The following is a 16148-nucleotide window of genomic DNA, read 5'->3' on the forward strand; positions in this document are numbered from 1 at the left end:
CCGAATGGGATCTGCTTTGGAATTTTTGATGCGCTACACAGAAAAAGGCGATGAGTTCCTTAATTCAATTGTTATCGGAGATGAAACACGGATTTCTTATTACACACCAGAGAGAAAATGGCGTCATCCTCAATCACCAAACTGTTGGGTAAAGTTAACAAAAATAAAAGAAAACACAGCTCGTATTTGCCAAAAGAAATTGGACTTTAATTGGAAAGAAAACAAATGAACTTAAGTTAAATCATAACCTTAAAAAATAAAAATAAATTATGAAATTAACAAAACTTAATGATACTTAATAAATATCAGCTGAATCAACATATGAATAATGATATTAAATAAGAAAATACATGAATATACATTTTTCAAATACGTGTTTTGAAAATCTACAATTTAACAAAGCCTGAAAACAAGAGAACATAAAACAACTTATTTACAATTATATACTTAGAAAGACATAACATCAATGAACATAGTATGACTGGAAAACCATTAAATTACTGACATATGCTGTCAATATTGAAAAATTAGCAGTGAATAAATGTCATTAACTTAGACAGATAAAATACAGTAAATCTTATTATTGGCACTGGACTTTTCTGAATTATTAACATCATCAAACTTAACATTAAATAATTAAAACAGGTAATTCTAGTTTAGTGTAGAAAAAAGGTCACAATAATATTCTAGTACAAAAAAAGTTTATTACAATAATCAAATTGAAATAAGTAAACATATAAATAGAGTTCATTTTAGTAGTAAGGTTTCTTGAAAATGTAAAATTACAAAGAAGTCCTAAAACATAACTTCACATCAGGAGTAATTTTCTTTAGATTAATTTAAGAGAAGAGATAATGTACGATTAACTGAATGTTTCACAAATTTTAATGATAAAATAACTGTTTAACGTAATAAATAATTAAAATTGAATTGCCGGTAGCACACAAATATTAGCAAGAGACGAACTCGTGAATGAAGGTAAATGAATACATACAGTAATCCTGGGCGTAGTCTGCAGTGGTGTATCAGGAATGCAGGGGTGAGACGTGGTTTAGAGGTAGAATAATACGTAGCATCTTAGATATGTAGCAACGAGTTTGGAGATTCTGCATCGATGAAAATATTATCAGCAGCTCGAGAAGATTCGGCGTCGATAGAATTGGCAGTTTGTAGTAATTGAAGCACTTTCGACAGAGACGTAATATAGTGAATTTGAAGAATAACTTAACAAAGAAACGAGGCTGGACGAACATAGAAAACTGTGAAATCACGAAAAACTGCCGAGTAGAACTAGAGAATATTTTGACAGAGAAATACCGCAACGTTTATGAAGACGAAGAAAGTATTAACAATATACGAGCGAAAGAGAACATCCGCACAGCGTGAAAGTCAGGACTAGAATGAACAAACCTGGCGTGAGGTAGGGGAAGCGAACAAAGCAATGGACAGAAGAGTGTGTGTGTTGACAACAAGAGTAGTGTCTTAGTGTTAGTATGAAAACGATTAGAGAAAACGTGTGGAATTCGGGAACGTCATAACAAAAATAATTTACAAGCAAGCAGACCACTAAAGAATTACGTAAGAGTAATAAAATAATTTCTGAATACGCAAGTTGAAGAAATGACATCAGGGCAAACAAAGAGAAATAGACTTCTAGGAACTATGACAATATTGAAATTGGTTGAGAACAAAAAACACTAAGCCTAATATATACATTAACACTAAACAGCAATGAAATAATGCGTGATAGAAATAAGCTAACACCAATATGATGATGCAATCAGCAAGTCAAACTGGAGACTGAGAGAAATGATATCGAAAACAAACCCAAACAACCTATTTAAAAATATACGTAGATAAGCCTTACAAAAATGCAAAATAAATTACCGAGCCTGTAAACTACAAGACTCGACCATAACCTTGAATTCATTGGAATAGAACGACTTTACGCAAACGGCGTAAACACCAACAAAGGTCAAGCCACATCCATTTGAACGCAAACTGATGACCATAGTCTTTTGGGATCGGTTTGGCAGACTGCTGATTGATTTCATGCCACGTGGAACGACTATAAATGCAGAAGCCTACTGCGGCGACGTGGGCGGATAACCGATGGCGTCGTCCTGCTGCACGATAATGCACATCTACATGTTGCGGGTCCGACACGTGATTTACTCAGAACATTTGGATGGGAAATTTACGATCACCCACCATGCAGCCCGGACTTAGCTCCTGATTACTATTTGTTTGGGAAATTGAAAGAATTTTTGAATGGTAAGCGATTCACGGGTGACGATGATCTTAAAAATGCTATTTATTAATCAGTGGCTAAATGGACTGGCGGCAGAAGAATACGACGAGGGTATATTAAAGCTGGTGTTCCGCTACGATAAATGTCTTAAGAGAAATAAAAAATATTTATAAAATTTTCAGAATAAACTTTTTTACAATGAAAAGGTCTTTAGAGATAACCTCTCGTATTTTTTCTTTAGTTAATGTGTCATTCAACTTCAATATCTAAAATGTATTTTGATTCTTTCAAGTATCCATTTATTTTTTTTTAATATGAAATCGATTTATTTCCTCCGTAGATTACTGACTATAAACTGGTTTACTGTCAATTTATAGCAAATAAGAATAAATGGTTATTTCTTAATAATAATTATATTTATTAGTTACTAGTTTATAAATCTGGCATTGCTTGGGGTCATAATTTTTTCAGAGGCCCATCCATTAGTGTTATAAAATCTTTCACTAACTTTTTACAGCAAACAAAATCTCTTGTATTCCTTCTTGCTGAAAACTTATTAAAATTCTGTATCCTTTAAAAATTCATATGTCTCTGCTTAATCCAAAACACTCTTGATTGGACATATTAAAATTTTAATTTTCACAAATAATGCCTATCAAATTTTCATTCTCAGGGAAGGAAAAGTTGTTTTTTGATCACATGACTCTCTCGATCTTACTGTTATATTCTCTTTGTTTAATAGTAAAATACTTTTTTTATTTCTGCAATATCTTTCTGAATTACAATCTCCTGTATCCTTCAAATATTTATCAATCAAATTAGCTTTCTTTCTAATAGTTATTTTTTTATACATAACTTATAGCAATGTTCAGTCACAACTAAATAATCATAAATACATAAAAAAAACCATAAAACCAAATAACCCTAATAAAATAGTAAAAAAAGTAAAATTATCTAAACCACTGTTAATGCCTGAGGTCACAATAGAAACATCACTATACAATAAACTGGATTGACTTACAAACGAATCCAGTTTATTTTTTTATTGTATCCTAAATAAATGTTTTCATGACTCCAAAAAAAATGCAAGCAATTACTCAAGTTGGTGGTGGAAAAATAACATTAGCAACACTGATTGAACTAAAGAATACAAGATCAAGTGTAAATTTGGTTATCTGTAAAGTTTTTATTATCTCATATGAGTCACTAAGATCATTTATGATTACACTGTGGTTAGTTCATAAATTTGTAAAATCTCAGCTGAAAATGTAACTAGTAGATCAATTTTTGGATTAGTGCCAAGAACATTACTGCTTATGTCACTAAGTCAGTAGAGTCACAATAGTTAACAGATTGTTTAGTATAATATTCAAAATTGACTATTGTGAACAAAAGCACTGGAAAAAATTAAGAGTTCATGAGTAAAATAATTAGCCTAGTATGATATACAGAGTGTATCATGAAGTTCTCCCTGGAATTTTATAACCTATTCTACGCATGAAAATAATGGTAAAAGTTCATATAAACATATTTTCTAAAATTCTTCATTTGCGAGTTACGGCTGGAGAAATAAATTTCTCAGATTTCAGCAATGTACTCTGGTGATATGAAGTCGTACTGAAATTTTTAGGACATTAATTAAGGGAAAAAATTAGTGATTTCTAATAAGGTCCCAGAACCGTATCTGTAGTAGTTTTTGACAAATCTGGGAGTTAAAATCAATAAATTGGGGTAATAAACCTCTTTTTATGTTTGGCAAAACATTGTTAGATGGGTAATAAACACATAAAAATTTTAAACAAAACTTCTAGAGAATTTAATTCTGAACAAAATGGTGTAAGATAAGTTGAATAAAACATGAAAAGTTCGAAAAATTAAAATTTTATTTGGAAACAGTGCATTACTACTACATTTGTCAGAAAAGTACTTATTTAATGTAAACAAAAACCAAATTCTTTTTTGGCGATGTGAAAAATTTGTAAAACAAAATTTACTGTTGAACATTTTTTAAAACTGGAAATTACACAACAATTAATATTATAAAATAAAAATTACTTAGATAGTATTTTTTTTTTATTAATAACAAAAATACAATAAATTATTTAAAAATTATTATTTCAAAGTTTAAAATAAAATAACAGCTGATCAACAATGCGCAATACTGTATTAGTGTTTAAGTTGTTCTGTAAGGTACATTAACCCTTTCCAGCTCGCATTATGTTCCAACCAGAAAAAAATGTTTCTTGTAATTTTTTAATTAATATAGATCTAAAATAACACAACCATGTAACAAAATATTTATTTTTCCCTATCACAACAAAGAAAAAAAATTTGATTCCAATTGGAATCATTGGACAGTATGAATCGGATATGTAAGAAATGACTTGTACACATAACAGTAATGTTACTTTTTAATAGTTACATAAATTACTAAATTACAAAATAATTTTAATAAAAGATATTATAAATAACAATGAAATAAATCTAGTCACAATATAAATGAAATACGTAATGAGTAATAAAATTATGAAATTTAATGTTTAAAAAAAAACATTATTAGATGAAAAACATTACTTTTATGTCATATATTTTTACTTTTCTGTTTAAAACAGTTTTTCGTATCTGATAAACAAAGTGCTAGACTGTATTTAAAATATTTTACCTTGAGTAAGAGTTGACACGAACCTATACCTTGATTTTTGTGTTGAATGTTCAGGCCAGAGACCTATTCCATCATAACACATATCTTGAAATGATAGAGGTTCCCTTAGTTTCTTTTTTGGAATATTTTCATTATTGTTTTCTTCAAATGATGGTCTCCCTCTTTTCCTTTCATTTGTTTTCTCTGCCATGATCAAAGCATTAGTCATATCTAATTTGAAATTGACTAACAACAGACACTAAACCATTTTGTATGCACTGCCTGCAGTACAACTGCCATGCATTTACTGTTCACACGTCAAAGAGATAATTTTTACAAATAAGTAGAATCGACACTCACAGATGTCAATGCAATACATATTTACCAATATGCCATGCAGACATGACACCACTCATATATGCATTGCAAACTTTGATGATATTTGTTCATTCTTTTAGTCTTTTAGGCTTTAACGACATACTAATTCAGTAGGTTCTACTCCCAAATATGATGATGCTTTGTGGACAAATTTATTATCAAACCACTTTACTGAACAAATATTACTAGACATCTCATTCCAGAAATCAAAAGGTACTGTGGCCTTCTTTTTTCGTTTCTTTGTCTGACATAAAATTGCAGTTAGGCAATCTATTTGTTTGCACTGTAGAAGCTGAAAGAATACCTATCTCTTTCAATTTATTTAGGAGTGGGTGGGAACAAAACCAGTTATCAAAGAACAGCTTGTAAATTTATGCTTTGGAATATTTTCAGCTAATTTAATAACTATATCACCACTAATGGCCAAGTCATTATTAGATGTAAAGGGCGCATTTTAAACAATTTATCTTATTTGGGATCATTGCTAGGGAAGCAATTACTATTATCTACTACATGAATATAATTTTCAGTTTATCAAATCTATTTCGTACCACCTCACCAGCAACTTTATCAAAATGGCAGTTTTCACTCCAATACATCCTATATGAAGGCATTTTGATGATAGCCTTTAAAAAATGAATCCCAAAAAATATTTCCATCTCCACTCTTGTTGTATTGATGAATATTCCTGATTTTTGAACAGAGGATAGATTTATCTGTTCAGCTATATATTTAAAATACTATCATCAATGAATAGCTTGAATGATTGCATAGGAGTTAGTATTTCACTGGTAGGATGAGGGAGTTTCACCTTTCCATTCTGAATTAAATTTTATTAATTCAGTTTACCTTCATAAGAGTTTAGTTGCTCTTGAAGGTTTAGAAGAAATATCTTCCCTTTCACAGCAGAAGTACATGGCTGAGCATTTAAATTATCTACATGAACAGCCCTTTCAATATCACTAGTATCAGTAAAATTAAATGATATATCTTCTAAATATAGGTTACATATGACCTGTGGTTGAGACTTGACATGTAATACAGCTTTCTCTAGTTCTTCATTGATTTCATCATCAGGTTTCTTTAATAATATTTGTTATTTCCACATCAGATACATCCCCTTCCATGAGAATCAATTGCAGCTCTAAATCCAGAAGTGGTTTAGAGTCAATTCTAAAATATAAAATATTCAAAAAAATATTAGCCCTACATAAATTCTGGATGATTAGTTTTACAGAAAAACAAATAAAACATTGATTTTTTTTAAACTCATGGAAAAAATTTAATATTTTATGAAAACGATTTTGTAATAATCACAAAACCTGACACAGAAATTGGATTTTGTAATTCTTAGGTAAAGTAAAACATGTTTTACATGTTTTAGAAAGATTTTTGAAAAAAAAAAATTCTGAAAGAATTTTTTTTTTTTCTAAAAGTCAAAAAATTGCTTTGTTTATAAAAAAAATGAATTCTAAGATTATCCAAACCACCTACAAATGCATAAATACAAAAAAAAAAATTCGAAGTAAAATATTCCATAGTACACTGTTTTTGCCCAATGATTCCAAAAAACCGTTTTCCAAAATACTAAAAAAATTGAATGTATGACTAGCAAAAGGAATAATCTAATATAACAATTTTTTTAAATCAAAATTAAACATAATTAACTGTAAAACTTGTATAAAGTTGACGAAAACCTTGTTCTCTCAGCTGAGGTAACATGTGTTTATAGCAACAACATTTTAATATTTCTGGCGGGAAGAACAGCAGTGTGCACATAGTAAAAAAACATTTCCTGTACAGAAAAAGCATCTATTTATTATTAGTACATGTAATGATATCTTCAACAGAAGTGAATGATTGCAACTGGAATCATTGGGCTTCTTTCTTTTTCCTGTTTAGCCTCCGGTAACTACCGTTTAAATAATTCTTCAGAGGATGAATGAGGATGATATGTATGAGTGTAAATGAAGTGTAGTCTTGTACATTCTCAGTTCGACCATTCCTGAGATGTGTGGTTAATTGAAACCCAACCACCAAAGAACACCGGTATCCACGATCTAGTATTCAAATCCGTGTAAAAATAACTGGCTTTACTAGGACTTGAACGCTGGAACTCTCGACTTCCAAATCAGCTGATTTGGGAAGACGCGTTCACCACTAGACCAACCCGGTGGTCCAGGAATCATTGGGCTAGAAAGGGCTAAGTAGATCGGGTATTTTGAACTGTGCTGTCGTCAACAGAGGAATACGCTATTATGGTATTCATTTCGGGTGTGTGTAATAGTAATGATGCAGCGGCTACACTAGAATATGAAATACGGTTTCCGAATCGCTTTTACAGATCCCAAAACAATTAGCGTGACTTTTCGCAGTCTTCGGGAAACAGGTTCACTATCTAGTATTCGTACCAGCTACGAACAATCTGTCCAGCACGACGCTGTTATTGTTGAAATTATTATCGATGCAGGCCAGGCGTCAGTACACGAGTCTGGAGGACAACAGTTTCGCATTCGATGTCGAAGGACACTTAAAATAAGTTTTATCCTTATTATACACAGTCAGTTCAACATCTACACCCAGCAGACGGTCCGCTTCGCTTTTTTTCTCTCATGTTTAGCCTCCGGGAATCACCGTTAGGTATTACGTCAGAGGATGATTAACGATGATATGAATGAGTGTAAGTGAAGTGAAGTCTTGTACAGTCTCAGGTCAACCATTTCTGAGATGTGGGGTTAACTGAAATCCAACCACCAAAGAACACCGGAAACCTCGATCTAATATTCAAATCAGTATAAAATTAACTGCCTTTACTAGGATTTGAACGTTGGAACTTCGAAATCAGCTGATTTGCGAAGACGAGTTCACCACTAGACCAACCCGGTGGATTGGTCCGCTTCGCTAGCAGTTCTGCAACTTTATAAAATCGGCAACTCTGCAAGTATGATTTTTTTACCGACGAGGCAAATTTCACTCGAGATGGCGTCAACAACTTGCACAATAAGCATACATGGGCAGAAGCAAATCTTTATGAAACGGTGGAAGGCAATTATCAACACCGATTTAGCGTCAATTTATGGTGCGGCCCCCTTCACAAGTAACTGTTTGGATCGCTCATATCACCTAGCCTCTTAAATGCTGAGTTCTACAAACACTTTCTCCAAAAAGAATTGCTTCAGCTCCTTGAAGATGTTCCTCTAGCTCTGAGACGCAAAGTCTTCCAGCACAATGGCTCACCTCCCCACTTCTCTTGTGCCGTTTCCAGTTAGGTACATCATCAGTTCCCTGAGAAATTGATCTAACGTGGACGTCCACATTCCTGGCCATCAAGTTCGCTAACATCTTTAGATTTTTGCATTTGGATATGGATGAAAAATGTTTTTTACAAAACAAAAATACATTTTCATCAGGAATTAACTGTCCTCATTATGGATGCAACTGAGCAACTTAAAGACAGCCCCTCTGAAGAACTGAATACAGTAAAAAAGAGGTACAGAAACGTGTCAAGAAATGTGTTGAAAATGGCGTCTTTTTGAACGTAAACTGGTACGTAAAACGCACTTTGGTCTAGTATACTATTTCTAAATAAAATTCGAATTTTTCTGACTTTTCTTTGTTTTATTCAACTTATCTTTCACCATTTTGTTCGGAATTAAATTCTCTACAAGTTTTGTTTAAAAGTTTTGTGTGTTTATTACCTATTTAACAAAGTTATTGCACGTCAAGCATCAAAACAGAGGTTTTTACCCCAGTTTATTGGTTTTCACCCCAGATTTCTCAAAAACTACTACAGATACTGGATCTAGGAACTACTTTATTCGATTTTCATCTTAAAACCCATTAGACATCCCTAACTCTTGCCCTAAATTATCGTGCTAAAAATTTCAGTGTGACCTCATTTCGCTGTGGTAGCTGAAATCCGAGCGAATTTTTTCACTAGCCATAACTCGCAAAAGAAGCATTTTAGGACAAATATTTATATGAACATTTTCCGTTATTTTCACAAATAGTTTATGAAGGTCCCGGGAGAACTTAGTGATGCACTCTGTATAATGAATGTTTTTATACTGAACAGTGTAGAACAAAGAAGCCAAGAATATTAATCTAATAACTAGTTTAAAAAAAATTATTGCTACTGTTCTAAAAAAAAATATGTAAGTTGGCACAAAAAACTACTAGCATTCAGCAAACATTTAGCACGGTTCTAGACCGTCTGAAAACATTGTTAGTTTAATGTAGATGACATTTATATCCAAAAATAAATACAATGCTATTTAATTAAAACTAGTTTAGCATCCCAATTAATATTATTATTTTAAAGTACATTAGATAATTATTTTTTTACTCACTTTATTGCTGCAACTCGCAAATTCCGAAGTCGCTGTCGTCGCTAGATTCTAAAGAACTCGCGTCCGATTCTGAATTCACATTTATCACAAAACTGTCAATGTGCACATCATACAAATGTTCATCTTCAATGTACTTTTTTTTAATGTAGACAACATATTCGCAGATATTGTTCCCCTCAGCTTTATGAAATTCCTCTTCAGCTAACTTAAGAACGTCCGACATGTTAAAAGTTGTATTTATTTTGGCTACTTGCCCTTTCACTTAACTCCAATCATTTGCATCATTTTAATGGCATTTAAATCAGGATGATAAGGTGGTAACCGCAGAACTGTGTGCCCATAATTTTTGGAAAATGTCGTCTATTAGAAATTTCTTTTGATTTTCTTTGTTTAATTTTATATCATTTAATTCAGTCTTTGTCATAGCAGAAGAACAAATAATTCATTATTTGACTAACCACATTATCATATTGCTCTTTAAAGAGTTAGAATTTGGCTGCTTTTGTAGCAGAACGTTGTTATATGATGCATTAACTAGTACAATGACTGATCAAGATGGCAAGTTGGGAATACACTTCTCGTAAAAATTTTGTGTACTTTTCGGAATCCATCGATTTGTAATAATCTCCTTTCTTGTTTGACTCGAACATAAGTAAAGCATTGTTAATGCATTCTTTATTACAGCCAACATGAACAATTATTAATAGTGAGACCTTGGATACTGGTATTTTCAATCCCTCATGAAGGTTTGTTGTGTCTACCCACAATTTTGGTATTACATGATTATTGTGAATGTAGGTTTCTTCTGTGTATACAGTCGGTCTGTCTTCCTTCTTCACGAAACAGGGAAATTTGTCACAGAAATTACATTCTTTGCATTTTAATGTCATGCCATTCTATTAATATTTTCCAATTGTCTTCTGTTTTTTCCATCAAAATCCCATTTTACGTAATATTCTCCTTAAAGATCTTTCACTCCCTTTGAAATTAATTTCATTTTTGCAGGCTTTCTGCATAATTCTCTTTGCAGTAGGAATGCATTTTTTGGTTATATAAAATTCATTTATTAAATGCCTCAAAGCATATGTATCAAATGAATTTAAATTGCACAAGTACTGGGGCAATTTACACATTTTCTCGGCAAAACGAATTACGATTGTTTCTCAGTTTCATTTGAGTTCCCTTCTGCTATAATTCTTTGGATCATTAGTTTTGATACTTTTGTTGCTTGAACAGCTGTATTCACACTTCTGTTTTCCTCACTATTCTGGATCTAGCATTGTTTTGGAAAAAGAAGTTGTAAACTTTGAATACAATTTACCTTGCCTGACTATGACTATGAACAAAGAAAATAACTGTATTGAAATGTTAAAAATTTAAATAACTGAATTTATGATAAAGCCTTAAATGAAAACAACAAAACAAATGGTAAAAATAAATCACTAATAGCTATTTACTTCATCAATTAAAATATATACCACAATAAATGTTTCTATAATAACCAATTCTATAACATAATTACAAGTGATGTGTGCCATATGATTCTTTACAGCACAATGATTAGAGTAGATTAAAAATAAGTAAATTAAATTCTTAGAATTGTGTGTTGTGTTTACAACTATTCATAAATAGCATATTAGTCATGTATGATTCATGAATGATTCTACTATTATTAGTTGCTGTACAATAGGAATTAGGTCTAGATCACAACATCAATATATAATTTTCAATAAAACTCAATTACATATGCTACGGTAAGTTTATGAAACCTGTTTTGTATATATTACCATACCACAAAAACATAGAAAATGGCGCTTTTAGTTTGCTTGTAACAGAGGCCAATGCATACAAAATGCTAGTACATGCCAATACATTTATGAATACATGGCCTAAATTTTTGAAACTGAAAAATTGTATCTGTTGCTACATAGTATATGCAATACATAATGCAACAATAGTTAATAATTGTTTCTAATCAGTACACTCATGTTTCATCTACAACATAATATTATATTTGATTTTACAGATGTACTATTTAAGACCATTGCATTGAAATTTGGCTATCATTAAAATTGAAGTCATTGTTATATGAAGAGTGAGTTATACGAATTTAAATTTCTGTTGACTGAAAATACCTGCAGGAAGAATCACTAATCTTCTTTTATATATTCATGATTTAGTCATGATCAGTCACAATTTTTTAATTATTCAAAACTGTTCATTCTAGAACATTATAAGAAGTATTTTCACTTACAAAATTCTAAATTACAATTGATAATGGTATTTATTTAAAATAAAGTTAAATTGTTCTCATAATCATATTTGTTGTACCTATATTGTTGTAGTAATCTTGTCAGTATGTTCATACTATTTCTTCCAGTTATTCTTAATTACTCTAGCTAAAATGTTTTTTAACTGTTCAGTGTGTTAAATAAATATGGGTATTTCTTCATGATATATCTTATAAAATATCAAACGCATCATTAATTTAATTTATTCATCAGTCATTTCAATTTCAACATTAAAAAATGTGAGTAAATGCATTCCTGAGGTCATAATAAATAGTAATGAATCTCTAATTTTATTTGTTACTCTGCTTTCTGATTTGTTAATGTTTTGAAATTTACCTTTCTTAGATTTGTATACCTTCGCTTATGCTGAATTTTTCTGCTTCTTTCCACTAATCAAACATTTCCCTAATCAACAATATTGGTATATTCAAATCGATTCAAAAACCACCACCTGCTTAGCTAATCCATGTGATTTAAACCAAGGTGGCTCTTCCCAGTTATCGATAGTACGGCTATCATCGATATCGATTATCTTCTTGATATTTCAAAAGGTTAAAAAATAATGAAACAATATTTCAGCTGGTGTCTAATAAAGTTTAGATTCAAAACTGCTACTCATTTACTTAGTGTATGATAACAGGAACTTAACAAGTTAATACCAACCATATAAACAATCGTCATGAGATCAGGAAACTTACTAGTTTTGCTGACGTCATTCATATATTATGATGAGAATACACGGACAACTCGGTCGTCGCCTGAACTGAGCATGATCTAGTTGAGTGAAAGTAGGAGGCGGTATAACCTTTACGTGTGTTGGAGGAGACATTTTTTTAAAACTTCATATAGAAGAAACTTCCTTTGGTTGTTTTACTGTAATATATTTATTTATTAGGAAAGTTATTAATTTTTGCATCCTGAATTTTAAACATGCCGTCGTTACTACCTGCTTACAAAGAAAAACAGGTACCCCTCGGCATCAATGCTGTTTTACTAGGACCTCCAGGCTCTGGGAAAGGTACACAGGTGAGTTTTATTTTAGTAAAGTGACCAATAATTTTATAATGCAGCTATAAAATTGACTACTACAAATAAATGTTTCCTTGTATTTATATTAAAAGTAATATTATACTCAGTAATATTATTCTCATTATCTTCGTAAAACTTGCTCAATAATATATCACTATCAATATAATTTAGTTGTTTTTAAGAAGTTATTATGCTGATCATTATTATAAATATTTTTTAGAATTTCATTTTGTGTTTGAACGGAATGGACCCTCATACACTTATAGGAAAAATTGTGTTTGTAAATAATGTTTGAATACGGAATAATAAGTGGGCTTAATAAATTAATTGTAAGTTGCCCGAAAGTATTTTATTTGTCTGACATTTAATGTTTTATGGAGAAATTATTTTGAGTGGTCGTTTATGGGATGGTGATTAAGAAAAAAGGAATTGTATGTGATTTGAGTTATTAACAACACTCTTAATTTCCAACATCTCTAATTCTGGAATTTTTTTGTATTTTCACCCTATTATTATTTAGTTTCGTTTGTGAATTGTTCTTTTATGCCTTCATTCAGATTTAATAGTTTGAATTTCAATAGAAACCTCTGTAGTTTGTTGAATAGCATGTTTTGTCAGTGTTCAGATTTCTTGTTTAATGCATAGCTCTTTTCAGAAGTGGATTGTAAGTGCAAAGTGTTAGTGATGTTAGGATCATGTCATTAATATGCTGCTTTAGAGTTATATCATTATCTTTTTCATGTGATATTCCAAGTAATTAGTAACGAAGGTTTATTCTGTTCTGTATATTTGTTGGGGTTTGAGTGAATTGTATTCCATTAACCTGATGCAGTATTTATCCAGTCATTTCAGCTGAATTTATTTACACCTTGGTTGCTGTGCTTCTTAGTGTGTTGTATGATTTATTTTATTTGTGGTTTTCAAAATGATATTGAAACATTCTTAGTAGAAAATTTAACAATTTTGTAAGAACATTGGCTTTAATACAGTAGCTTCTGTGATTGTTAAAACTATTTGTATGTACTTCATGAAAAATGCTGTTTGTGAATGTAAATCACTAGCCCGTGCTAGGTTTTATGTTCTATTAAGTTCATCATACTTGTTAGCCAAAAGAGGTATGTGTATCATCCAGTATAACATTTTTGAAAAAAGTGTGTTAGTTATAGTGGGTTTTCTATGTATTCTAAGTGTTCATAATTTTTTTTCCAGATATAAGGTTAGTAAAGTTAAAAGCTTTGTAAAATTTTAGTTGTACCTTTAACACAGGTTTTTCTTTGTTGAGTTTTAATTTATATTTCAATGTAAGTTTTATAGTATTTTTTAAGATTACTAAAACAGTAACTCATTTCTTGGTGTATCCAGTGATGACGATGGTGGTACTTTTATTAGAATTATCAATTACTCAATAATAAATATTAATCACAATAAAATATAATAATTAAATAGTACTTTGATAATTCTGAGCAGTTACTTGATCAGCTCAATTTTTTTCATGCTTTAATATACCAGATTAGATATGCTTAGGACAAGAACACAAGATCCAAATGTTGGAAAGCAGGTTTGGACAGTGGGTAACCTGTACAAGGTCAAAGTCAGTAATTCATTATTAGTACTCTACTTAATTAGCCATTAGTTCTGTGAGTTATGGCGATCTGTTAAGATGCTAATCCATTCTCTGGAGAAAGGTTTGTGTTAAGGATACAGTTATTTATGATTAGATTTTTGTGAAGAGAGATTAGGGATAAAGCACCAAGGTATGACAATACTAAACACCACTTGTAGGACACTTGACTAAATTTATATTGAAATAGAAATATAGCCACTATAGAGAGAGACTACACCACATGTTCTATGCTACTAGTCATGTGTACAACGTGCAGTCACTTTACAAAGAGTGCTGTCAGTCATTTTCAATAGCTGACACCAAGTCCAACTGACCACATTTTTCAGGAGTGGTTGACCTGAGACTGTACAAGACTACACTTCATTCACATATTTCATCCTCTGAAGTAATACCATACAGTGGTTCCAGAGGCTAACCAGAAAAGAGAGAGAGAAGTCTGACTGACAAATATTAAGTTTAGTTTATGGTTTATTTTACACTTCCATCTTGTAATTTATGTTGATCCTTTCTGTTGTTAACGCCTTCCATGCCAATATCTGATTTTTCAGAATCACTGTTTTATGGGAAAAGAACCAACATCTGATTTTTCAGACACCACTGTCTTATGCAAGAAGTGTCAACATCTGATTGTTTGTACGTCTGCAAAAATAATCAGAAAATTTAAAATTAATGTGATAAAGTGCTAACATAGCAGCATGAAATATTTTTGCCTATGAATATTCAACTAAAATAATACAAAATAGTATCATTCTTTTCAATTTATCAAATGTTTGACAATTATTATTTTTCTTTGTCACTTCTTCATCAGATGGCATTGTTTATCCACTGTTGCGTAGTTAACCTCAGCCCTTGATTTTATTGTGTGTATGGTATTGCTTGTTTAGATTGTTTTTTATGCTTTTTTTGTGTTATTTAGTTATTTTATTGTAATCTGTAATTTTTTCTATTAAAATGACGTGTGCTTGATCCCCTTTGAGTGATAATACAATTCATCGAGTGTTAGAAGATTACGTTAGTGACATTTTGTAAGTGATGTAGATGACATCAAGAGTTCTGGTTATGAAACATCAAACAGTAGTGAATGTTTTACTGACAATACTAATAATGATCAAATTATGTACCCAAAGATGAATGTCCTTCAACATGAAAATTGGGTAGGCCTACTTTACAACCACAATTTTTCTTCATCAGACAGTGATGATAATGATTGTCCTACTCCTAGGCCTAAAGGCAGGACCTGTATTTCTCTATCAATAACCCATATAGTGATTCTAAAAATGGATCAGGATGGGATAAATTACAACTTCAACTTATGTTGCACATAATGTCCATTTCCAAGAAATTACTGACTCAAAACATATTCCTCCCCGTAATTCCTCTCCTTTATATTATTTTCAACTTATTTTTACTAAATCACTGCTATAAATGTTTGTGAAATAAACAAACATGCATGCTCAAAAATTCATTACCAACAACCTAGTTTAATTTATTTAAACTTGTGTTAACAGTGTTTTTACTTTATTTATATATTGCTTTTGGAAGCAGAAGAACGGTGAAGTATTGTGCTTCCAAGTACTCACTAATC

The 16148-nt window shown here is 31.2% G+C and overlaps 1 protein-coding gene across 1 annotated transcript in view; it reads left to right on the forward strand.

Moving 5' to 3' along the window:
• Positions 1-12479: 12479 nt before the first annotated feature.
• Positions 12480-16148, forward strand: part of Ak2 (Adenylate kinase 2) — an 87875-nt gene continuing 84206 nt past the window's right edge. Inside the window, exon 1 of the mRNA XM_075359583.1 lies at positions 12480-12936. Within this exon, the coding sequence (XP_075215698.1) occupies positions 12841-12936 (96 nt within the window). The 5' untranslated portion in view covers positions 12480-12840. The remainder of the gene's footprint in view (positions 12937-16148) is intronic.

The sequence above is a fragment of the Lycorma delicatula genome, chromosome 1 (genome assembly GCF_047948215.1).
Source record: "Lycorma delicatula isolate Av1 chromosome 1, ASM4794821v1, whole genome shotgun sequence".
Classification (NCBI taxonomy): domain Eukaryota; kingdom Metazoa; phylum Arthropoda; class Insecta; order Hemiptera; family Fulgoridae; genus Lycorma; species Lycorma delicatula.